This window comes from Lepidochelys kempii, chromosome 5, assembly GCF_965140265.1.
Source record: "Lepidochelys kempii isolate rLepKem1 chromosome 5, rLepKem1.hap2, whole genome shotgun sequence".
Classification (NCBI taxonomy): Eukaryota; Metazoa; Chordata; order Testudines; family Cheloniidae; genus Lepidochelys; species Lepidochelys kempii.
Window position 1 is genome coordinate 13,881,058 of NC_133260.1, and position 25,137 is coordinate 13,906,194.

The 25,137-nt window shown below is 43.2% G+C and overlaps 2 protein-coding genes across 6 annotated transcripts in view; one reads left to right on the plus strand and one right to left on the minus strand.

Annotated features, from left to right (window-relative positions):
* KATNAL2 (katanin catalytic subunit A1 like 2) overlaps positions 1–20,473 on the plus strand; it is an 85,983-nt gene extending 65,510 nt beyond the window's left edge. The window contains exon 14 of the mRNA XM_073343486.1: positions 20,372–20,473. Within this exon, the coding sequence (XP_073199587.1) occupies positions 20,372–20,444 (73 nt within the window). The 3' untranslated portion in view covers positions 20,445–20,473. The remainder of the gene's footprint in view (positions 1–20,371) is intronic.
* On the minus strand, positions 149–24,986 carry HDHD2 (haloacid dehalogenase like hydrolase domain containing 2). 5 transcript variants are annotated; one of them, XM_073343493.1, is made up of 7 exons: positions 24,948–24,986; positions 21,137–21,238; positions 16,077–16,285; positions 11,332–11,416; positions 4,739–4,955; positions 1,785–1,848; positions 149–1,416 (listed from the first exon to the last, which is right to left on the minus strand). In XM_073343493.1, exons 2-7 carry the CDS (start codon positions 21,235–21,237, stop codon positions 1,313–1,315), a joined length of 780 nt encoding a protein of 259 aa, XP_073199594.1. In that variant the 5' UTR covers position 21,238; positions 24,948–24,986; the 3' UTR covers positions 149–1,312. The 5 variants fall into 5 exon arrangements, with proteins under 5 accessions (XP_073199594.1, XP_073199592.1, XP_073199591.1 ...); XM_073343491.1 differs by having other exon boundaries at positions 24,880–24,978; XM_073343490.1 differs by lacking the exon at positions 24,948–24,986 and adding an exon at positions 24,668–24,841.
* Between the last annotated feature and the right edge of the window lie 151 nt (positions 24,987–25,137).

The following is a 25,137-nucleotide window of genomic DNA, read 5'->3' on the forward strand; positions in this document are numbered from 1 at the left end:
CACATACATTCATGCTTCCCCTTCTGTCGTTTGCAGAAATTTGCTCCATGTGAAATGTAACAAACCACAGAGATTACAGATAAACCTTCTTTCCTTTAGATAGCGCCTGCTACATATTCACTCTATTTTTTCTTAACAAGAAGCAGTGTGGCTTATTAACACAAAGCTATATTTTCAATAAGGTGAGTACTACAATGATGTACAATTACAGTCTAATAACTTAACACTCAGGAGCACTGTAAAACAACTGGAAAGGACTTGATTATTACAGCTTGCAAATGGACCAGGAAAGCCATTTACCATCATTACAAAGTTAGTTCATTTTGGTGGATTTAACACATGCAGGAAGAAAAATGCATGCTACAGAGTGAGATTTCATTTTACAGCTGTATTATCCAAGTGCTTAAAAGCCTGAATCGGTCCCATGGGTTTTGAAGGATTTTTCGCATAGCATTAGAAAGAAAGAAAAAAAAAAATCTTGCAACTGTAGAGTTAATAGGACCCTGCTGAAGTCTAACTTCAAAAATTCATGGCCTATAAAGCCATTAAGGACCAGATTTTTGTTTCTGCACCATTCCTGTTAATAACAGCATCTAATTAAAACATCTGTAAAATATTGATTGTTTGAATTTTACATAAAACTTGAAAAAACAATTGTTACATGTTTGAATAGAGGGAGAGAAATCAGCAGTCACTGCTATTAGTAATGGTAATATCTTAAGTTGTAAGATATTCCTAACGTGTACCATCTCTACATTTAAATTAGTCAGATCACAGCAGAGAGAAGACACATGATAACTAAAACAAACATACAAAAACCAACAAAGCTGTTATCATTTAGGCTAAAAATGGCTGTTATGCTTTGTTGATGTTTATTATCTTGGCACATTTCTCATGGGTTTTATAGTTTAATTAACTTGGCACACTTCAGATGGACTTTTTAAACAGTTACTTCCTAAACAGTCAAAAACAAAGACTCTGTGTGAACTTCCCTCCTTTCCCTACATAATACAAGAAAGTAAATTGTTTCATCTGCTGGTTGGTTTCCCTCCACCTGCCACCTGATGAATACTTGTGAGACCTACTTTTCCACTTTCTGTGTTCCATCTTCAGCTAAGTAAGAGAGTTTACCAATGATTTGCCACTGGGTTGTACATCAGTATCATTTCCTTTCAGTGCTCTGCAGTGAGACGTGTTCATTGCCTGATTGCAGGTGTGATGCACACACTGTGCTCTGAGTTTTATTTTGTGAGGAGGGAGGGAGGCAACAATGTCAAAACAGAGTCAAGGTTCTCCAAACTAAATGCTTCTCTCATAGCAGATGCTGTAGGATATGGTCTACTGCTTGTGGGAAGCTCTCACAGGTTAGGTAAGGAGCTGGATTAATTTTGTCTTCATCTGCTGCTCGATATTTACCTGAAATAAAAGAACAAAAAGGTGCTTTTTAAAAGCTGCTTTAGCTGCCCTGCCAGCCTGAAGTCTTCCCTGTAGCTAGGAGAGATTTTATCTGATGCTCCTATCACTTGTACTTCACGAACAACAAGGCACCATAAAAGGGATACCCACTTGGCATTCTCCTTGACCTAATGCATCACAGATGGTCTTCACAGCGTTAGGCTGAGATTCATTTAACACTCAATTGAGATTCCTCTCCGGGGCAGTTTGACCAAAACCCAGACCCAGTTTTGCATTTGTTCAGATTTGTGCTGGAGTTGTTGTTCCAACACGGCTCTATTGCAGTAAACAAATGTATCACAAGATGTCAAAATCCATGCAGTACTTACCAGTCTTTACTAAAATACCTAGCATGCCAGCATTCTGGGCTCCACCGACATCATCCCTGCAATCCTGGCAGACAGAAGAGGAAACAAGGTTAATCTAGAGTTACAGAAACAATTTGTTTATGGGCATTCTGTGGTGCTCACCACCATGCGACGACCCAGTCTAATCAAAACAATAATGGGCCATATCCTGAAATTAGCACTTACGTAACTTCAGTGAGAATTTTCCCCATGTGGGAGATTTGCTTGAGACAGAACGGCAAGATTTAAGCTAAAACTAATATGGTTTAAATACTCTAAACATTAAGGACCAGCTTTTAAAAAGTATTTATGCACCTAAAGATGCAGAGCGTTGCCTAGTGGGGTTTCTGAAACATCAAGATCAGTGGGAGTTAGGCACTTTTGGAAGTCCCACTAGATGCCTGTGTGCCTTTCTGCATCTTCAGGTGCACTCAAAACGTAGGAAATGCCAGAATTCAGGCTGCCGGAGTATTTGACTTTGCAACGTTAATACTGTTCTTCTAATGTACTTAACTTTTTAAAAAAAGAAACTGAAAAAATCCAAATTCCATCATGTAGCATCATATTGACACCCACATGGGTCATCAGCAGAGTTGGAACCTTTAGATTCACCGCACAGACCTCTGCCACTTGATCTAACAGAGAACAGGTTGTCATCCTCTATGTGGACCAGCAGTAGAGGTGGGATGAGACATACTTTGCCAGTGGGTGTCACAGACATTTGCTGACAGAAGAACGTTGACATGGAAATCTTGGGTTCTGTTCAGGCTCTGGAAGGGAGTGTGCTCTAGTGGGCACAGATTCTTCTGCCAGTTTCTCCCAGCCTTGACCCCTGCTGCTCTGTCCATTCCAGTCTGTCTTTGGCTCAGTCCTGCCACTTCCCCATGCCTGCTTCTTTCTCCCACTCTGCACTCAGGCTTCTTGTCCCAATTCCATTCCTAGTCTTTTTACCCAGCCAGTCCCAGTTTCTTCCCACACCTGCATCTCATCTGACTCCTTGTCCCAATCCACTTTATGATCTGGCTTTAGTCCCCTCTGTATTTAATCATATGGCTTCCTCCTCCATGCAGCCTTGGCGCCAGCAACAAATCATTGAAAACAAAAGAGAGACAGGCTCACTACTCTCAGTTCTGCTGCCTTAGCCCACCCAGGCCCAGAGGAGCTGGGAACAGCCATTACAGGGAAAGTCTGGCTTTTCCGCTGGAGGAAACATGCTCAGTCATGCGGGGGGATGGCACATAAAAAATCTGGTCAGTGCTAGCAGCTGTGAAAGGCTTGAGCCTTCTCAGAGCGGACAGAATCTTAATGATAACTGTCCCCTAAATTTGGGCAGATTTTTACAGGGACAGCAAAAGGCACATACTCGACTCAGAGGCCACCCATCTGCCAAATTTCAAGTTCCTGCTCCAAAGGATGGGGGTGCTAGCACAGTTCAAAGAAAAGGTCGCCAGAATTTTTTAACTTGGGGGAAAGCCATGTATTTTCCCTGTCATTCTCAGAAACAGCTGAACCGTTTTAGCTGAAGTTTTCCCCCAAAAAATCAGCATGAGGCAACACCCAGCATGGAAAATTCTAGCCCAATCTTGGCAAAGTTATAAGCAATTGAAAACAGAGTCTTTTAATGGGAAATGTTGGACAACCTTAACAGATTATGCTACCAGCCCTGCCCATAACATAATGCAAGATGAAAGCCATTTTGAAACATTAATCAATCACTCTGAATTAACGTCTATTACAACGTAAAGGTCTGATCCTGAAGAAGGAACCATTATTCACAGACCCTTATTCCTGCCGAGAGACCTGCTGAACTCAACGGTATCCTGGGCTGGAGGTAGAGTTCCCGTGGGCAGTTATTTGCAGAATCAGGCCCCAGTTTTCTCCTGACAATATGCAATGTTTGGTTACTACAGCTCTCTAACAAACTTAAGGTAATTACTTTTTTAAACATGGAATGTTTCAACCTTACCTTTAGTAGAGTATTCAGGAGCCAAACATTCAAGAGTGATGGTCTTTAAAGGAACTCAACTCCAATCTGGCCCAAGTGTATATTTTGTAAGAACAAGCTTTGGGATTTTAAAAATTTGTTGTTGTAATTACCTGGTCTTGGTAACAGAGCTGAGGAAACTTGTTCCCTCATAATAAGCGAGTAAGTTGGCAGTGTCCCTTTAAAAGAGCTACTATTTTCCTTGTTTTGGGTAAATATTTTAATTTTTTTTTAAAATTAGTTATCTGAGATAGGTGCAGGATCATGGAAATGCTTATTTGGAGCTGGCAATCTGTGGCATAGCTGTACAGAGGAAGAATGGTCCTATAGTTAAGGCACTGAGCTGGAACTCAGGAGGGGTGATTTCTATTCCTGGCTACAGACTCTGTGTGACCTTGGGCAAGCTCAGTGAGGTTATGGGATTGATTAAATGGGTTTTGGATTAGGCCTTACGTGTTTCTGTGTCTCAGTTCTCTCATCTCTAAAATGGGGTTGACAATGGGGGGATCTGATAACAGTCTTCAACTATGTTAAGTGTTGTTATAAAGAGGATGGTGATCAGTTGTTCTCCATGTCCACTGAAGGTAGGACAAGAAATAACGGGCAGCAAGGGAGATTTAGGTTAGATATTAGGAAAAACTTAAAGGGTAGTTAAGCTCTGGACTAGGCTTAAGGGACTTTGTGGAATCCCCATCAGTGGAGATTTTTAAGAACATGTTGTACAAAAAACTGTCAGGGATGGTCTGGGTTTACTCGGTCCTGCCTCAGCGCAGGGGGATGAACTTGATGACTTTTTGAGGTCCTTTCCAGCCCTACATTTCTATGATTCTAACATTTTCTTATCTCACAAGGGTGCTGGAAGGATATGCTCCTCAAAGTGCTCACATACCACGGAGATGGGGGCCACCTAGGTAGGTAGATGATAATGCACTTACTCAGCCGTTACACTTACGTCGCCAATCATAACGGTCTCCTCCGGCTTGCAGCCAGTCCCCGATAAGGCTTCTAGAAAGAAGGTTGTCTCTGGTTTCCCCACCACTGTTGCTTTGGTATCTGTAGCATATTCCAGTCCAGTTACGAAAGGTCCAGGGCCCAGAGCTAAGCCATCTTTCCTCTTATAATATCTAGCTTTGTGTATAGCTATAAGAGGGGCACCATCCAGGATCAACCTAGAGAGTCAAGGGAAGAGGGGAAAAAAAACATGTTTTGCCTTGGATTCACTGATATGTGCTACTGTGGGCCTGATCCTGCTTCCAGTGATGTAAATGCCAAAAAGCTTTAATGGAAACAGGATCGAGCCCCAAACTGTAGTGGGGTTTAGAATTAGACTACTGTTTTACTGAGCAAGTTACATAAATAAAGTTACTTCCCTTCTCCTTCCAGTCATCAGAACCAGCTAATAAAAAAACCTAATGAAGCCACTGTCTTAGAAGGACTGCAAGAGCCAGAGAAGATTTTTTCAAAAGATAGGTATATATTTCTATTCACTCAGTGATGGAATTAAGTCCTTTATCTAACAGAACCTCAAAGTCACTTTCCCTTGTCTATGGCTGAAGTAAGAACTCATTTGATTTATCCTTGTAAATATTTTATTAGATATTAACTGTAGATAGTGCTTGTGATTTTGATGGCTGTACACATTTAATTTCCTGCTAATCTTCCAAGGCCTTCGCTGGGTGGATTAATATTTCAGTGCTTCCAAAATTACACTGCATAGGAATTCTGCAATACAGATTACTCAGCAGAGCAAATCTTGGTACTGCCTGTACATCTTCCAACTACACACAATCTCTGCACAATTCAACTCCCACATTCCAATTCCAGCATGCCCAAGTTTCAATGGGGGCCAGGACGAACTCCAGGCACAAAACATCCAAAATGGATGTAAGAAAAAAAAGCATGTTAAAATATAAAGACATGCACTAGTTACAATGAAAGATCAGCATGTCCACAGGCCTACACATCACACACAGACATACACACACTACTGAATACTGAAGTAGCTGTTTGATTCTTGGCACCGTTTCTGCTATCAGAAGTTACATTTTAGGAACAAAGTTGTATACAGTCTCCTTGTTATAGGAAGAGAAAAATTCAGAATGGAGGATTAGTCAAAATGTCTGATCAACACATGCTTAACACCACCGACTAGAATAATGGGAGACTAATGAGCGGAAATCCTTCCATTGAAGCTCTCAGCTGTCCACAGCTGCTGGGGGCTTCAGAAAGTGGATGTAGAAATGTTTTGGGAGAACAGGAGCTATTTCTTCCCCCCGCAAATTTAGGCTGTTCTCACATTTCCTTAGCTCCATTTTTATTATTCCGATTCTCCAGCAACACATGCTGTAGGATCAGTATAAAATCTAGAACTCTACCTGGGGTTTCTGCAAGCAAGAATGAAAGGAGCTTTTCATTATTCCTGCCAGAACAACCCTCAGAAGCCTAGAAGAAAGCTGCCACTAGCACAGCATTGTCTGGAAAGATCCAGAGAAACACGAATGGAACAGTATTTTGACTACTACTGCTTACTACAGCAATCGTCATAATCTCACGGTTACCTTGTGCTCCAGCACATGCTTTTTGTGTCCACCTGTTGTCTCATACGTGTAAGCTCCCTGGAGCAGGGACCATCTGTCCTTTTTTGGTGTGTGTACAATACCTACCCCCCATGGGCAGCTCTAGGAATCAGTGCAACACAAAATAATAATAAATTAAAAATGAATATTTGTGATTTGGGGAGTCAGCGGTTAAGAAGGTTTCTTTAAACTAATATTGGGTGTGACTGTCCTAGAAGTTAAGGGAGCTCCGCCCCCTCACAATCAGATTCTTTGTTTACATTTTGCCATCACCTATATCATAGTTCTTCTCTACAATGGACACAGCAGCTCCATAAACATTGAAAGCATAATCAGTAGCACTGGAAAACCTGCTTAATTGCTTAGCTGAAGGAAGGGTCATGGTACTACCAAGCACTGCTCAGGTGTTACAATCCTCTCACAAGTCTTAGTTTCACTGCAATAAAAGCCCTACAGATTGTATCTATAAAAGCTGAGGTAATGATCATTGAGTGCTTCCTGTTTGATTGGACAGAAAACTCTTCACATACCACAGCCAATTCCAAGTCTTTATCACAAGGGGTAGAAATGTAACCAGTACAGTGGAAAACAATCAATGGGGACCCTTTGACGGTTTCCTTGGACTGGGAAAGGAGGACTTTTTGTCTTTTTAGTCCCATTAATCTTGCATAGAAGCCTTCCAGAAAAATCCAGAGTGCAGAGCAACCTCCTATTGACCCTTCACATTCTTTCAACACTAATCTCTGTCTGACACTCTGCTGTAACTCTACCCAAAGAACTGGATCTGTCTAAATCAGGGTGAATAAATAGCAATGAATTTTTAAATTTAAAATTGGATTTTTTTTATTTAAATGCAATTTAAAATGAAATACAGGCTTATTTAAAATAAAGGTTTAAAATTAAATTTAAAATTGTTGACCTGTTAAGTCCTAAACTTATTATAATCAATTAAAATCATTTAAATTAAATACAAAATATAATACAAGCAGTACATGTTTGCTGCCAAGTTTTAAAGTAAGTTCTACTAGTTTGGGTCACTGGCTAGGCACCAAGAACCAGTCTGTTGAAGTGCTAAACCAACTTTTGCCAGCAGTTCCAATATTTTCCTCATTTCAGTTTATTCAACAAGTTCGGTTCAGTGACAAGATCATTCAAAGTGTGAGGAAAAAACCCAACTATGGGGCATTGAAAAAGCAGGAAAACTTGTTTCCTTTTCCAGTCTATGAATAAAAATTAGGTTTGAAAGGAGGAGATCTACTCATTTTAAATCTGGAAGGACATGGTGACCAGAAACTATTCAATTCACTAACTACAGATCATTCTTCCTTGGTTTAATAAATCAGTTTGTTTTAAATGCAAAACATATTTTGATAAGAAAAAAATGTTTATCAAAAAGGTTAGGTATCCAGCACATTGGAAGTAGCTTTATTTAATAAAATGTAAATGCTGTTTTTGTGCATTTTAAATTGAATTTGAACTTCCACACAGAGCTTGACACAAGTCACAAGTAAAAATAAGTAATAATCTAGTAAATAAGAAATGCACCATTCACCATTTGCTAACATAATAAAAATGTAAAAATTAAGAATCTGAACAAACGTACATTAAGCTGTGCAACTGCTTAAAAATGTGTATCCTCCTGATTAGCAACCAAACAAAAAAACCCCAAATTCAGTGTAAAGGTTTTAACGATTACCTATCAGTGAAAAACAAACCTTTCTTTAGGAAAATAACTAAAAAGTACAAATGAAAAACACAATTCAAATCGATGCTTTAAATCAAGGTTTTCTGCTTGCTGATTTAAATCATGATTAAATGGGCAATTTAAATCACTTTGATTCAAATCAGTCCATCCTGGTCTAGGTTAGGCAGATGCCTCCTGGAGCAAGTCTCTCTTCATATGCGTTTGCAAAGCACCACAGGCACCTGCGGTATTATAAAAACGATAATATTTCACTCCATTTCATTAGTACAAGTAAAAAAAACTTACACTGAATCAATTTAATCCAAAACAGATTCAACAAGAACAAAGCACTCATCACTGGTCTGCTCATTATGGGTAAAAATCGTGTGTTACTTTCTTAGATATGCATCACTGAAATCTGACGTGAAGCTTGTTTGGGGCAGAAACTCAATTGAAGATCCACAGTTTTAACTCATGTTTAAACTGCGTAAATTCACATCTACCTATTTATTTTGGAGTTCTAGCCACTGGCACATGGGTAGACACAGTCATTATTAGGGAGCACATGGAGAATGAGACACCTTTAACAATATGTGCTATTAGCTTTACCAAGGTTTTCAGATGTATTCACCTGACCATGTCTTTCAGACGTGGATCTGCAAACCTCTGCTATAGCCAGATCTGCACACAGTGGGAGCAGACAATTGGGATACGGAAGAATTTAATATTGCAGAAGCACAAAGATACTTACATTCAATAGTTAGGTGGAAGAATCTACCCCTATAGCCGAGGTTCTCAAACTGGGGGCACGCCCCGGTATGTATTCTGGGGTGGGATGTGAGAAACTTTAGGGAAAAAATATCTTACTGCGCACATTTTACCCACAGTAACGAATAACTGGCAAACAACTGATTCCTCCAGACATATCAGGTCATCAGATAGCACTTTTTGGCCTGAGGGCCACATCGGGTGTCTGAAATTGTATGGAAGGCCGATTAGGGAAGGCTGTGCCGCCCCAAACAGCCAGGCATACCCTGGCCCCCGCCCCCTATCTGATCCCCCCTGCTTCTCGCCCCCCAACAGGCCCCCAGGACCCCTGCCCCATCCACCCCCCCTCATCCCCTGACCGCCCCTGGATCCCAGCCCCCGACTGCCCCCGCCGCTCCATCCAACCCCTCCTCTCATTCCTGACTGCCCCTCCGGGACCCCTGCCTCATCTGCCCCTCCCTGTCTCCTGACCGCCCCTGGATCCCTGCCCCCAGATCCCTGCCCCCGCCGCTCCATCCAACCCCCCCTCTCCTTCCTGACTGGCCCCCTGGGACCCCTGCCCCCATTCAACCCCCCTGTTCCCCACCCTCTGACCAACCCGCCCCCTATCCACACCCCCACCCTGTGACCACCACCATGAACTCCTCTGCCCTCTATCCAACCCCCACTACTCCCTGCCCCCTTACCGCACTGCCTGGAGCCCCGGTGGCTGGCAGAGCTACCTCCACGCCACCCAGAGCACCAGGACAGGCAGCTGCAATGCCTGGCTGGAACCAGCCACGCCACCACACAGCACAGAGCACCGGGTCAGGCTGCGGCCCCCAGCCCCACCACCCAGAGCATCACGCTGACGGCGCAGTGAGCTGAGGCTGTGGGGGAGGGGGAACAGTAGGGAAGGGGCCGGGGTCTAGCCTCCCAGGCCAGGAGCAGGAGGGTCCCACAGGCCGTAATTTGCCCACCTCTGTTCTAGATGGTAGTTCAGAACGACATGTATTTTTTTTTTTAAAAAAAAAAGAAGTATTTACAAGTTCAGTCTCTTCAGATGGAGCTTTTGGTGTATAGGGAATGCAGTATCTAGCCCCACCAACCTTGTATCCCACCTCCTGGGTTATGTGGTCCTCAGTATGTTGTTATAAGCACTGTGAATCCCAAACTCTCTCATTAAGAGAAGGCACTCAGATACTGTGCTGATGGGTGCCAATACAAGAGAGAGAATGAAACCATTATTTACACACTTTCTTTAGAAACAAACAAAACCCGCAACAGCTGAATGAAGTTTGCTCAAAGTTTTCCTCAGTACTGAGCCAGTCATTCAGGGCACATCCCCATCCTCTCGGAGCACAGGATTTACGATGTATTTTACTCTTCAGTGCTCCTCTGTGTTCCTCACAGCAGGGCAGGACAGGAGCCCAGAGTGACTGAGGGGTAGGAAGAGCAAAAGACTCATGTTCAGTCTCTTACAGCTCAAGCAGTTTTCTAATAATACCAACAATAAGTCCAAGTTAAATGGATCCTAAGCCTCCAAACTAGTAGAAGAGCAGTATGTGGCTGAATGCATTGCACAAGGGTAGGTAAAATGGCACCGCACAAGCCACTGAGAAACGGGCACAAATGCAGTCACTTGTTTTAACCATGTTATCATTTCAGCAACCTAGAGACAAGAGAGACCAAATACTGTTTCTCAGTGGAGCACAGGAACAACCAGACTGGATCAGACACAAGGACTCAGCTTTTCCAGTATTCTGTCTTCACCTGTGGCTAGCAGCAGATGTTTCAGAGGAAGATGCAAGAAATCCCACATTAGGCAGATGCAAGAGGGCTGGAGGGGGGAAATCTGCCACCAACATTAGGTCTCCCAATCCCTAACAATTAGAGGTTGTTTTAAATCCTGAATCTCAAGATTCCAAAATGTATTAATTCTGGATATTCCTGTAACAAATGGCCAAACCCTTTTGGAATCTTGCTCACTTCTTGTCCGCTACAACATCCTGCGGCAATAGTTCTACAGTTTAATTCCAGGTTGTGAAACCCATTTAATTCCATGTTAAACCACCTTAAGATAAATATGCAGTTAAGCCTCCAGATCCAGCAAGCCCATTACACCTATGGCACTGGAAAAAGACACTTTGAGCCTTACCGAAGTACCTGAGTGTTCTTGCTGTTACCTCTTATTCCCCCTCCTGCCTATTACTTCTCACACTGGTTGTGTCTAGCTGTAAATTAGACTGTAACCTCTTCAGGGCAGGGCCTGTCTTTTATATGTTTGTACAGAGCCAAGCACCAGTTAGATCCTGATTGGGGTATTGGGTGCTACTATAATACAAATAATGCATAATACTTTAAACCTCTGGTTATCTGAAGACAGGAGTGGAAGACAAGGTTGGATCACTCCATAACTGCCCTGTTCTGTACACCCCCCCTGACGCTCTCGTATAGGCCACTGTTGGAGACAGGATACTGGGCAAGATGGACCATGGTCTGAGCCAGTAAGGTAACTCTTATCTTCTCACGACTTACCGAAATGCTTTATTCATCATCTGATAGTTAAAGTGTTCAGGAGCTAGTCCTACCACCACAGCATTGGGATCATTTGTAGGTATCCCTGGAAAATTAAAACCAAAACACAACCCCTCAGATTTACTTACTCTAAAAAACATTTGTAAACAACAATTTTTGTCTTATGACCAGTGAGCGAATTAGTTTATACCTAACAAAAAAAATTCAGCCTTCCATGTGGTTAAATGCCTCCCTGGACCTCCTATACAAAGTCAGAATAGAAGGGCTTTGTGCAGGGCAGCTAAGAAGAGCTGGCAGGTGAAATGGAATCATTGCCTACAACCCCTATAGCTTGTGGAGAGGCTGCCTGGACACTCCACTTCTACAGCCCAGGGCTGCATTAGCAGACAAGATCCACAGAGGCTCCCTAAATAGGGGAATCAGAAACTTCTGGATCCATATGGTAACTGTGTCTCCAGTGCAACCACAACCTCCTTCCCTCCAGGGTGCTCCAGAGAGACTTACCACAGCATGACTGCAGGGCGTATGCAGTCCTAGCACACAGCTACTTCTCATCTTATCCCTTCACCCAGCAGCACAACAGCAGTTCCACTGTGCCAGGACTTCTAGAAGCTGAGGGGGGGACTGGCCATCTGGCCCATACTTAATCTACATACGGCAGAAGCCATTAAATAAAGAGTCAACATTGGCCAGTTACCACTGACAGTTCCCATTCTAAGAATAAAGGGAAAACTACAGCATCTCAGGAAGCAGTCCTTTGTAGAACCTGTAGGGACACATGCGGACATCTTAATGGTGACCACTATGAATAAAAGGTAAAAAGGCTGCACTGTTCCCAGTGCCCTGTAGAAGAAGAGGCATGAAAAAATGAATGGCTTCTCTCTTCCGGCAAAAATGCACAAACTAGGAAATCTGAACAGGAAATTATAACCCTCTGAAACATGGAGCAGTTCTAACTTCCATGATCCTTGCAGATTACAATCCACAAGGACCACTGTAAGGAGGAAAGTGGGCAATCAGATCAATAGCAACTGATGGAAGATCCCAGAGGCAGATAAGATTGGATTCATTAGTTGATACACTCGGGGTTAACACTTTCCTGTTGAACATGGAGGCAAGCATTAATTTTTGGTTTTCACAAGAAGTGTTATCGTCTTCGGTTTAAACACACTGACGCCCTTTCATTTTAAAAGTAGACTGTGAGTACAGTTAGCCGTTGGACAACAGAAGTCAGCATTTCCTGACACAGACACTTTTAGTTCAGTCCTCAGATCCATAAGTACATGCACATAAAATGGATTAATGTATGTCTTTCAGCGCTGACAACAGATAAAGGAGTTGATGTGTCAGGAATCTGCTGTTCTCCATAAGGCATGTAACTCCAGATAAGCAATTGTGATGATAGATCCACCCAACCACACATATTGAAAGATTTAACTAGTGTAGGGACAGAGCATACAAATTCTTCATTTTTATCGCCATCATCTGAAATAGAAATCTCTGAATACTTAATTTACACGGTTAGTTACCAGGGGCTTTGCACGTTAATTAGACTGTGATAGTAAATTTCAGTGAGTGTTTTGCTGTCCTCTGGTTATTGGAACTTCTGCTTGGGGTGAGATTTCTTTTTGGCAGGCATGGTTGCTGTTGTTGTAAATGTCATTCTGGTTATGATGGAAAAGCTCTATCCAAAGAGGAAGGCTTTGCAGCAGGACCTGCAGGCCATCACACCTGCAAGCCATCACACTTTCGTTTAGTCTCTTCTGCAAGTTCGTTACACAGCCAGGTGCCCTTGAGAATACCTTATCTCCAGTTCTCACATGCTTTGTCCTGCATTGTTCTAGAGCACAACTTTTTTGGCAGTTCTCAGATGATGATGTCATCTCTAATGTAGCTAGGACGTGGCCCACTAATACCTTTGCACAACAGGATCAAGTCACAGAACCAGCAGTGGAAGTAGAGTTGGAGCCAGTGTAGGGACAGGAGCACAAGGGTGAGGCAGGCAGCAGCATCATGCACATGCTGGCGTTTTTGCACTGCTACCCTTGCTGGAATAACTAGCACTTCTGTGCCTCAACAGGTCTGGAGTGAAACAGATTATGGTCCTGTGTCTCATACTGCACATCTTTCAGCAAACCCAGAGAGCCAAATACAAAATGTAGCATTCAGAGACACCATGTAGATTTAGGATACTCTCTGAAATCATCTGGGTCCATTAACTAAAGAATGGATTACACTCATCCATCTGTGACCAATCTTATGTGGGGAAAATTATCCAAGAACAATCCAACAGCAGTTACTAACAGGAATTTAAAACATTCTCCATTTTACTTAATTGTTTCGGGAATGCTACTGAGAGTATACATAAGTGACTCTGCATATGGAAAAGACCCCAAGATAACCAGTGCAGTCCACGTTAAGTCTAATCAATGCACAGAAATGGCACTGATTTGACTAAACCGATTTAGAAACAAACGGCAGATACTGGCCTAGATAAGGATTGTAGAGAGCATGGATACAGAAGCTGTCCCCAGCAACAGGGATCTGATTTAAAAAAAAAAAGAAAGAATAGATTATAGTTTCACTGCCCATAGCTCACTGAGACTTTTCTGAAGAATACTGAATAGAATGTTGGATGAAATTTAGATAGAAAATTCCCAGCTCCTAGCATGAAAGGATAAGACCCTACTGAAATCATAAACCTGTTAGGACTTAAATTTTTGGCATGTGTGTTGGAGGGGGGCGGGAGAGGAAACAATACCAAATGATCCACAACTTTGTCACCCTTTGAGTTAAAATTAAGGGATATTAACATTCTGATTGTTTGCAAATCTGGTAAATTTAGAATCTGAATATTTTCATTTTTCTCAATATAAAGACTTAATGGTAACCCAATAAATGTTTATTAATTCATGATAAATGACAGTAAAATGCCTTAGGTTTTTACATTTGATAATCACAAAGCTGATACATGATAATATCAAATCCATTGCAGTAGCTTTCTGGTTGAGTCTACATTGAAAATTTTCAACAGTTCTTCCCACCACTGGTCTAGAAATGCATGCTGGACGTTTTTTGAAACAGATTTACATTTTTTTATTAAAGCTAATGTTAAAAAAAATATGTAATACACAGGTTGAGAGAAGTGTCTGTACATCTGGGTACAGTGCTTAGATTATCCACAAACCCAGAGTTTGTTTTTAAAAAGGCATCTGATACATAGAGTACATAATCAGCTTTAACCCAAATGTAGGTGAATACATTTAAGAATACAGTTTAAATATTAGCATCCGTATATTCTACTCTGTTGTCTAACCTTGCTCAAAGCAGGGCCAGATACAGTGGTAAAAAAATGCACTGCACAGTGTCAGACCAAGAACGGGGAGAGTTGCTATCAGTATTCTCAGAATAGACAAGGTCTCTATAAAATCTTACAAGGAAACTTCAGTTTCCCTACACTTTGGTACACACATTCGATAAAACATGTTGGCATTTACAGCTAGAGTACACCCCAATGATCCAAATTTCAGATCCAATTAGTTTAACTGTCCTCCAAACCTGAAATGCATAGAGGAATGGCATTTTATCAGCTTATCCAAAGGTTTTGGCTGTCCCATCCCCCCCAAGACACACAGATAATCAGAGTTTATCTGTAGATGAACAAAAGACTCTGACTTCAGGAGGTTTCTGAAAATTAACTTTCTTTAAAGTAAAGAAACACACACCTACTGATGACTGTACAGCAGACCAGGTCTCAAGCATTCATCATTGTTGTAGCTTATGAATTGTAATGATTTTGCTAACCTACACGAACAGGCCATTAAGCATGCAGAATATAGCACCGTTCATGGCGCTGAGGTTTAATTAAAATCAGCAAAAATCACATTACAACACTGTAGCTGGGTACCTATAGTAATTCATAAAACTAGTCAGTTTATTCCCCAGAGGTGGGGTCCTCTGAACACTTCTTGGAGCACTAACAATCCTGCATCCTTATCACAGGTGCTGACTCCGTGAGTGTTCCAGGGCTGCAGCATCCACGGAAAAATAATAGTGGGTGCTCAGCATCCACAAGCCACCCGCCAATCAGCTCCTCTCCCCGCCCCTCTCCAGTGCCTCCCATCTGCTGCTAATCAGCTCTTCGGTGGCAGGCGGGAGGCACTGCGGGGGAGGGGGAGTAGCGGGGGTGAGAAGAGGTGGAGCGAGGGTGGGACACGCTTGGGGGAGGGAGTGGGAACAGGTGGGGAATGGGCAGAGCCTGGGCTGGAAGAGGCGGAACGAGGGTGGGGCCTTGGGGAAAGGGGTGGAGCACCCCCGGGGGAAACTGAAAGTCGGTACCTGTGATCCTTATTTTCATTTTAATCTCTACACTACTTACAGGCCCTGTATGGTCAAACCTGTCCTTTTGGCAGAAGATAGTGGGATGCAATAGGGGCCAAAGGTCCAATCTTGGTCCTGAACAAGAAGCAAATCAATAGGATACAATAATCTATAGATGAGTTTAAGTAGGCGGAATGCACTTACCCAAATAGACAGGTGGTCAAATTAACACTGGAGATAATTACTCCTCTGATACGTGCTAGGGTCTCTTTAATGACTGAGAATCTCAGCTTCACATTTTAAATGACAGGGATGGGATCTCACCTATTTACATGGGACAGATGATTGTAGAAGTTCCATCAGCTAATACTATTTCAATAAGGCTCACCAATGCTGCTCCCAAGTTCAGCTGATCATCACCTTACCTCTGAAATCTTGCAAAGCATTGTCGTCCACCAGGAGCAGGGGCCGGACCTGCTTTTGCTCCAGGAGGTTTCTGGCCGCAGTCAGAGATGTGAAGATCTCATCTTCTGCAATGTCAAATTCCAGTGTCTTCAGCCTCTCCAGAAGGTCTCTCTTGCTCTCTTTGGTTGTGTTGGTCACAAATCTAATGGCAACTGGAGCATTGCGTAATCTAATCCAGGGAAAGCAAATCTGAGTTGACTAGAGAATTTTGCTACATACAACATACATTTTTAATGCGACTTTCACTCATTTTCTTTCTATTTTAAAGGGACACTCGGTATATAAGCAACTTCTGAAAAGACAATCCCCTTCCCTTGCTGCACATTAGATTACAGATGCCAAAAAGAACTGTAAACAGCTGATGAACTCCTGACCATTTAGCTTGTATATTTTTTGTTTTTCAATCAGTTGGGTCAATAATCAGATTTAAGGCCCATTGTCCAACAAAAGAAGTCAGGGTCCTCAGTAGGAAGAGAACCTCTTCCACTGGAGCTAAAGGAGTAATGTGCCAGTAGCAACAGTAATCTCTATGTGGAGCAGCCACTAAAATGGAACATTACACATGGCCAGCGTATTGCATCTGTGACGCTGGCAGACAAGTGGGGCCGGAGGGGGGAGGGGGAGGTGCACGCGAGGGACAGCGTGGGGCACATGGGGCTGCTGGGGGATCATAGACTGGGATTCAGAAGAGCTAGTGTTGGGGGGGGGAAGACTAGGACAGAAACTGAATGGGAGTGGGGGTGCAGGGACACATGGGGACGAGGGGAGGGGTGCAGAGACACATAGGGCTAGGGGAGCAGGGGTGGCTAAGAGAGGGGGCAGGGCCACATGGGGTCAGAAGGAGGGTGAGGGAGCTGAGTGGGGGTGCACATAGGGGTCTAGGGATACATGGGGACAGGGGGAGGGGGAAGGAAGGTGGCTGAGTGAGGGGGTGCAAGAACACATAGGGTTGCAGGGACACATGGGGAACAGGGACAGATGTGCCTGACTGAATGAGAGAGGTTAGGAGTCAGCCAGGGTCTGCATGAGAGGGGGGCTCCCCGACTGTCTAACATTCTCCCTTCCAAAAAACATGCGCCATACTTCTCTCACCCACACTCAACAACCCTCCAGGTTCACACCCAGTCTTCTTCCCAGCAATTCCTTCCCTCTCATAGAATCATAGAATATCAGGGTTGGAAGGGACCTCAGGAGGTCATCTAGTCCAAAGTCATCTAGTCCAACCCCCTGCTCAAAAGCAGGACCCATACCCAATTAAATCATAAAACTCCCTTAGCTCCTCCGTTATGCCTGACTCCCCCAAGCCTTTGCATGTCTTTTGAGGGATGCAGGAAATACATTTCTGTATTGTAGTTTAAATGAATTATTACTCAAAATTCTATATGAATATGCCTAGTAAGGAATCTATTTATCAAAAAATCATTTCCTGAATCTTCTTTTTTGATCTGTATTGTTGCAGACATACTTGCTGACAGGTATTTTGACATAAATTATCAAAATAACTGAAATTGGCATAATTATAGTGCGTTATTTTGACAAATAAAATATGCAGAATTTTAAAATATTGTGCAGAATTTTTAATTTTTTGGCGCAGAATTCCCCCAGGAGTAGTGTGTGCATGTTTACCTGCTTTAATGTTGTAAATAACTCATTTCTTTTTCTTAGTTAATACATCTTCAGTTAGTTTATTATAGGATTGGCTACAAGCATTGCCTTTGGTTTGAGATCTGAGGTACAACTGACCTGGGATAAGTGACTACTCCTTTGGGACTGGAAGTGACCTAAATATTTTTGGTGTAAGGGACCATCTAACACAAAGGCAGGCTTGCCTAGGTGGCAATGTAGCTCAGAATGGCAACAGGGACTGTCTGTGACTCCATGGTTAGGTGTTATAGTGCTACAGGAGTTCACACTTGATACTTGGTTGGTGAAATCTAAGCACAGATCTCACAACAAAATTTGAGGTTTGTGTCCTGCTTTTTAACAGTCTGCCCTGAGGTTGGCACTCACAGTTGTGAGACACTCCAGAAAGCTTTACAGCATCTGCGTTGCGAACAATACAAGGAAACATTAAAAACCCAAATAAGAGAAATATTTTCAGTTCACATTTTATTTAACTTAATAAAAAAAATGTTTCTATGAGCCAACGTTACCAAGAGTAGAGGGGAGCAGAATCCAGTAGATTGGGTCAGGGGATGAAGAAGAGGGAAGTGCCAGCTCCACAATTTGTGCCCCTTCCCACTCCAAACTTACAGAATCTAAAGTTGCAGCTCTGGACTGGGGAGTCTGTGCATTGGGGGGTGGAGGGGGCAACATGTGCACGAGGAAGGAACCTTGGCATAGTTCTCACACTACCCCACCCATCCTGGCGCAAGTTACTGCTGCGTTAGCATTTGCTTCTGTGGTCCCCATCCCCACCTCAAAAAAAGAGTCAAATACCCCTGAAGGGGTGATCTGCTGGCCAGAGAGCCTGTAGCCACTTCAGTGGGGAGTCACCTCTTCCCTGCCCCCCTGCTACCTATAAAAATGGAGGAGAAAATTCAATGATTTCAGACTCAGTCTTGCAGCTACAAAAGAATAACTTGTATAAGGTTGCATCTGATCACGCTGTATTTAGGTTCTTCAAAACCCTTTTATTTAAACTTAAAGTCTTTATTTTGGATCAGCTACATGACAGCATTCCTAACTAAAAACATTTACCACCTTGTGGCTAAATTACTATATTGAACTCAACATGTCTAGCAAATTTCATGGCAGCTGGAGCATTGTGCATCGCCATACATGCTAGGTGAAGCTGTGTTATCTGTTTGGCAGTTTTATGTTAGCTTCTGCTGCCTTTTTTCCCCAACTGAAAAACACCAATCACCACAGAGTTAGGGCTGTGCATGCTCCTGATGATCACATAATTCCAAGAGACAGCTTTAATGGGATTTCCTTTATTTTACTTTTAATTACTCCCCCACCATCCCTTTATGCATTTGTTGCTACAGAAACAAACACTGGCATCAATATAGCACAGCGAAAACAAGAACAAAGTTTGTCAATGCTGGAGATCTGCTGGTGCCTGCTGCTGATCCATTTCACCTGCCCTGCTCTCTCAAAGGATGTGCCGACATTTTATTCAGTGATAGGCTGCTAGAGAGGTCACCGTTTTGTCCAACAGTTACTGCTGAAGCTGAAACTGAGTTTTTGCTATGTCACCTGCAGTGCTAAGATGTAATCCTGGCAAGCAGAATCTACTCACTTGTTCACAGAATGAGCCACGTTCCAATTGCTACAGCTTCTTTTGGGAAGAGCAATTACCTGGGGATATTTCTTTAAATCTCCAAGTAAAAAATCTGGCTGTTCTTTGCAGTGAAAATGACTGGCCTTCTTTACAGGGCTGCTATCCCAGGTACAGGCAGGGCATGCACTAGAATATGATTTATAGGTGCAATACATCTTCTTCCCCTCCCACCTCCCCCTTTCTCACACTGACCCAGGCCAGTACAGTACCTGGCTGAGCAAATCCCAGTAGAAACCAGGTGGAGATGGTACAGAAAGTAGGAGAGAAGCAGTGGCTGTGTGGTAAAATAGCTCCCCATCTCCTTATCCCACACGAGCCCCTTCAACACTCTCCCTCTCAGGGATTGAAGATCTGGAGGTGTACACTGAACTTGGGAGGAGCCTAGATGATCTCTATGGCACCCCCCACCCCCTTCCAATCTATAGGGATTTCCCCATGGAAGATAATACTGACCCCCTTGATATCATTTTCCACAGGTTTTCCCTGAGCACAGATGCAGCATGGAGCAGTGGCCAACCAGGACCCATGTTGCCACAGGATTTCCAGGGGATTAGTGGTTCTCACTCCTTTTTCATTCTACAGGTTTAGGAGGCAACTGTCTCCACCAGTGTTAGTAGAAAGAAACTCAGGCGTTTCCTGATCCCTCTGTGAGTTTTCCCTCCAACTAGTGGTTTAGCACTACAAGTGTCTAATTCGGAAACCACAGTTACATATATAGGCCCTGACCCTGCAAAGACCCATGCTTAACATTACACTTTAAAAGTAATCCTACTGAAAACAATGGGACTATTCACAAAGTTATGCATAAAGTTAAGCATATGTGTAAGTCCTTGCAGAATCAGGGCCTTATGTCTTCCCCCTACTCAGGTCACTACTTCTGCATCATTTAAGGTGTCATCTCTTAATCAATTTGATCCTATAAAATATGGGGAGAAACCACCAAAGTTAAGAAAAGGATCTGTTTTCCAGGAGGAAGCATTCTCTAGCAGTTAGCAGATGGCAACAAGACCCCTGGGTTCCTTTCCTACCTCCAGGTCATTGATGTAGGAATAGAGAGCATACATCTGAATAGAAGACCTGAAGAAGAGCTCTGTGTTGCTCACAAGCTTGTCTCTTTCACCAACAGAAGTTGGTTCAATAAAAGATATTACTTCACCCATCTTGTCTCTTTAATATCCTAGGACCAACATGGCTATAAGAACAGTGCAATTTTACAGACAGGTATTTATATCTCACTCATCTGAGTATTTGGGGATAATGACACAACCTACTAGGAGTGCTGGGAGGATTAATTAACATTCCGACATTCTCAGAAAAGCGGGGCTATATTATCAAACATTTCCATAGCATGGTAAATTAATGTGCTCTAAAATTGGGCCTTTTGCTTTGCAGAACAAGTTTTAAAAAAAAAAACATTGTTAATAAAATGAAGCAAAAACTAAGCAGAAAGGCCAAATTAAATGTAGGCTCCCCAAAGAATACCCTATGAGCCACAATCTTCCCCCAGTTACTCTAAATTTATATCACTGTAACTCCAGTGGCTTCAGTGAAGTTACTATGGAGTCAGTCCAATGTAACTGAGAGTGGAATAGGGTGACGTGTATATTTGCTTATGTACATCAGGAGAATGAGGCACAAGCTCCAGGAAAGCCATTCAGCTAATGAGGTATCTGTATAAAAACAGCACTTACATGCATTTTTGTCTTTCAGAGGAACATGGGAGGGATAACTTGCCTTTTAAGAGCTTCCTGTGAACCCGGCACAGCTGAGTCCTCAATGTGAAGTGTGCCACTGAGATCCACCAAGACTGCTTTCAGCACGCGCCGAGCTGCCATCCTTCATTCCCCAGGGAAAAAAAATAAATGAAACAAAAAACTGGTTAGGAGACAATGGACGATAAAAATGAGGAACTCTGTTAAGCATCTCATTTGTGCCAAGCCTGGTATTCCTCAGAACATTACTCATAGTATTAAATGGGCCCCTTTAGATAGAGAAATGAACAGCAGTGTTTAAAAAAAATACATAATTGATGGGGTGGTATTTTCTTAAAGACGCTATATATGGAAATCAGGTGCTTCTTTTTTTTAAGGGCTTTTATATGAGCCTTTAAAAATTTTCTAAGCAACTAAGACCATAGGGAAGGAGATATTTAGGTATGATATTGCTGGATGGAGGCCTCATCTTGCAAATCTTTGCTCATTTAAGTACTCCCACTGACTTTAGTGCATTACTCACATGAAAATACACAGTATTCAGCAATTATGTAACACTTTCAACTCTATAGCTCAAACTGTTTTACAAAAAGGGGTATTATTCCCATTTTGCAGATGGGGAAACACAGGCACAAACAGGCTAAGGGATTTGCCTAAGGTCAGACAGTGTATCAGTGACTGAGCCAACAATAGAATCCAGGTTGCCTAATTCCTAGTCCCAAACCCTGTCTAGCATGCCAAGCCACAAAGCAAGTGAAGCCTGACAGGACTGGGTCCCAAGATAGTTGGCAAAAAACAGGCTTGCAGCGTGCCAATCTGGAAGTCAATGAGAGCTGAGGGTACTCAGCACCCAGCAGGATCAGGACCCTCATTTTGTGAGGCAACAGTCAAAATCTTAGATCAGAACACTTCTGTGCCATACAAACAAGTGCAGAACGCTCGGCCTAAAATAGAAAGCAGCATTCCAGGGGTACATAGAAGGGTGGAGGAACAAGGATTCTGTTTTTCAGGCCTGTCGGCAAATCACATGTGGCAGAAGAAGAATCATCTGCAGAAACTAGTACTAGTCATTAAAACATCCCTAGTTCTGATACCCTTTTGAACTGTGTCTGCTGCTCCTTGAACACCTTTGCTCAGCCAGTTGTCCCCAATTGCCTAATGGCACAGTCTGCTGTCTCTAGATTTTAATCAGTATTTTCTGTTGATCTGTTTTGATCACAGTACATAAGAAATTTGGCAGAGTATTGAACCAGGTGACGAGTACCTGCCTTAGTAGATTTTAAATCTTTTATCAGAACATTGTTATCAATTCATATGAAGGACCATTTATGTTTAACTGAAATCAAATCAGTCATGAACCTGATATCTAAGGTACTAGGGGAATTCTACAACTCATACTGGTAGATGGTATCAAGGAAGTTTAAGCATATCTTAAAAATTAGTCTGATACTATGAAGGCCAAGGCTGAACTTCTATGATAAAAAGTTGATAAATGACTATATTGGCAGAGCTAGTGAGGGATATTTGGCAATTTCATTATAAAGAGGGCATCTGGTGGTAATTCAACACCTTCTCCAAGGGTCAAATCTTCTGGCCCAAATTAAGGCCATCAATGTACCTGAATGCAATGGAAACAGCATAGCTTCACACTATCTAAATGCCACAGAGCTGTTTTCCATGAGGCCTTTCAACCCTAGCACAGGAGCTTTTAAGGCAGTGGTTCTCTGACTTTTGTACTAGTGACCCCTTTCACGCAGCAAGCCTCTGAGTGTGACCCCCCCATAAATTAAGAACACTTTTTAATATATTTAACACCATTATAAATGCTGGATGCAAAGCAGAGTTTGGGGTGAAGGCTGACAGCTCGTGACCCCCCATGTAATAAAGTCATGACCTCCTGAGGGGTCCCAACCCCCAGTTTGAGAACGCCTGTTTTAAGGGATGAGGGGGGACAGAAAAGCAGATCCGCCAGTCCTGCTTACATGAATTCACCAGCCAAACCTCATGCCAGCATAGCAAGCATGTAGTGTTCATATGAACAGCCGCAGCAGCTGAGACAGTGACTATGCTGCAGCTCCAAGGCCCGATGGGTGGGAGGGAATACCTTACGCCCTGCCCTCATCGCTATAACTACTGACTCCTCTGTATGCAGCCCATTTACTCAGGCTGTTCTCAGAGAGCAAGCTTTCCCCATAATTAACAAACTTGGTCATATACAGAACTCCTTTCAATGTAGCTGAAAAGTGGAGCAATTTTAAGAATAAAATTCAAAATCCAGTCAATCCTGTGGTACTTTGAAATACAGGCATCAATGCTCACTTACTTATACAGCAAGTGGCTTAATGTAATAGACTGGAGAACGGTAGAGAGAGACATCCTTCCCTCTCCCTTTTCAGCATCCACCCTGTGAACCTTATTCATGTTCTGCCTCTCTAAAGACAATCTTATTTCAGAGAGTAGGGGATGAAACATGCAACCAATCACTGCAGCATACTGTCAATGAGGAACTCAATATATTGTACAGTGTCAGCTACAGTTCTAGGGTGATTCATAACTATCATTTTGGGCTGACCACTCTCCATTATTTGCTACCTAACATCCCACATTGTGTATCAATATACTGTAAGCTGGGCTCTCCTGCCCACATTTTGTAATAACCATACAAGGGAGTGTACATTGTGATACACATGTATGGTATAGTGCCATAAATAAAGCAGATGATTAAAACAATATATCATTAGTTTGAATACATACCCCTTATTTGAAAAGATGTCCCTTACTTGATCCCTATTGTTCTGCATCATGTCAATACATGACCTACTTTATCCCATATATTTCAGCAATGATTATGCAAAGTACAATACCCTCTGATACCAGTGTATATTATACTAGCTATGATCTTGTACTGCAATTAAAACACCATATGGCGCAATAAACTCTAAGCTGCATTTATTTCACCCACCGCATCTCCTTTCTCTCCTGGAATTGCAGGGGGTCACCACTGATCACATAGGTCAACTTATGTGGACAATGGTTACATTACAGAAGATAAAACCCAGGAAGAGGAAGTGAGCTGTGAATCCTCATGCTCCAGGGCACGAGCCACCCACTCTCCACCTGGGGTGAGGAAGGAAGTGCTGCTATGGGCAGGTTAGTCCATAACTGCCCACTACAGGACCTGTCACAGGCTGGACAGGCTATGGGTCTGTGCCCAAGAGGCAGCTCTCATGGCGTGTGTTACCAAGGGGCCCCCAACAGGGCTCACCCATGCATTGTGGGAAATCAAGCCCTCCAGGAAGCTCTATATGGGAGGAGACAAGGTCACCCCTAGGAAGCCTGGGCGGGGCCTGTGGTTACGCCCCGTCCCCGAGAGGGTGGGCGCTGACAAACCCCACCCCCCTCAGTGCCCCGCTCTCAGGCCTGACACCCCTGATACTAGGAAAGGCAGGAGGGCAATGGAGACTCAGCCTCTCCCATATGCACCAAGTGAAATGTGGCAGAGCGAGGACTGGGGACTCCCCTCCTCGCCATGGAAATGGTACCGTCCTCTCACCGCAGAGGGTCCATTCTCCCGCGAGGGGTGGCACACAGAGAGTGTGAGGTGCGACTGGGGCTCCCTCTTCCTCACCCTTTCTCATGCAGTTGGTCCCGCCTTCTCCGTAGAGACAGCGGGATTTGGACCTGTCCATTCTCGGGAGTGGGGGAGGGCAGGTTTCTCAGGGTATCCCTATTTTAGCCCCCTTCCCACACAACTGCCCAACTCACCTGACTCCAGCCGAGCACCCGCCCAGGAGCGGGAGGGGAGAACGAACCGTGGTGTACCCGGGACCTACCTGTCCCTGCGTTATGGGGTCCTCGCGGGCTCTGAGCGGCTGCCCGTCCCAAACGCCTGTGTTTTTTCAAAGACCAAAGCTATGTGAGATATTTTCGCAGCTTGCAGTTTTGTGGCTCCGTGAGTGATATTTCTGCATTAAAAAAATGCAGCCTCCCCCGATGGAATTTGGTATTACAGACAGGCACTTT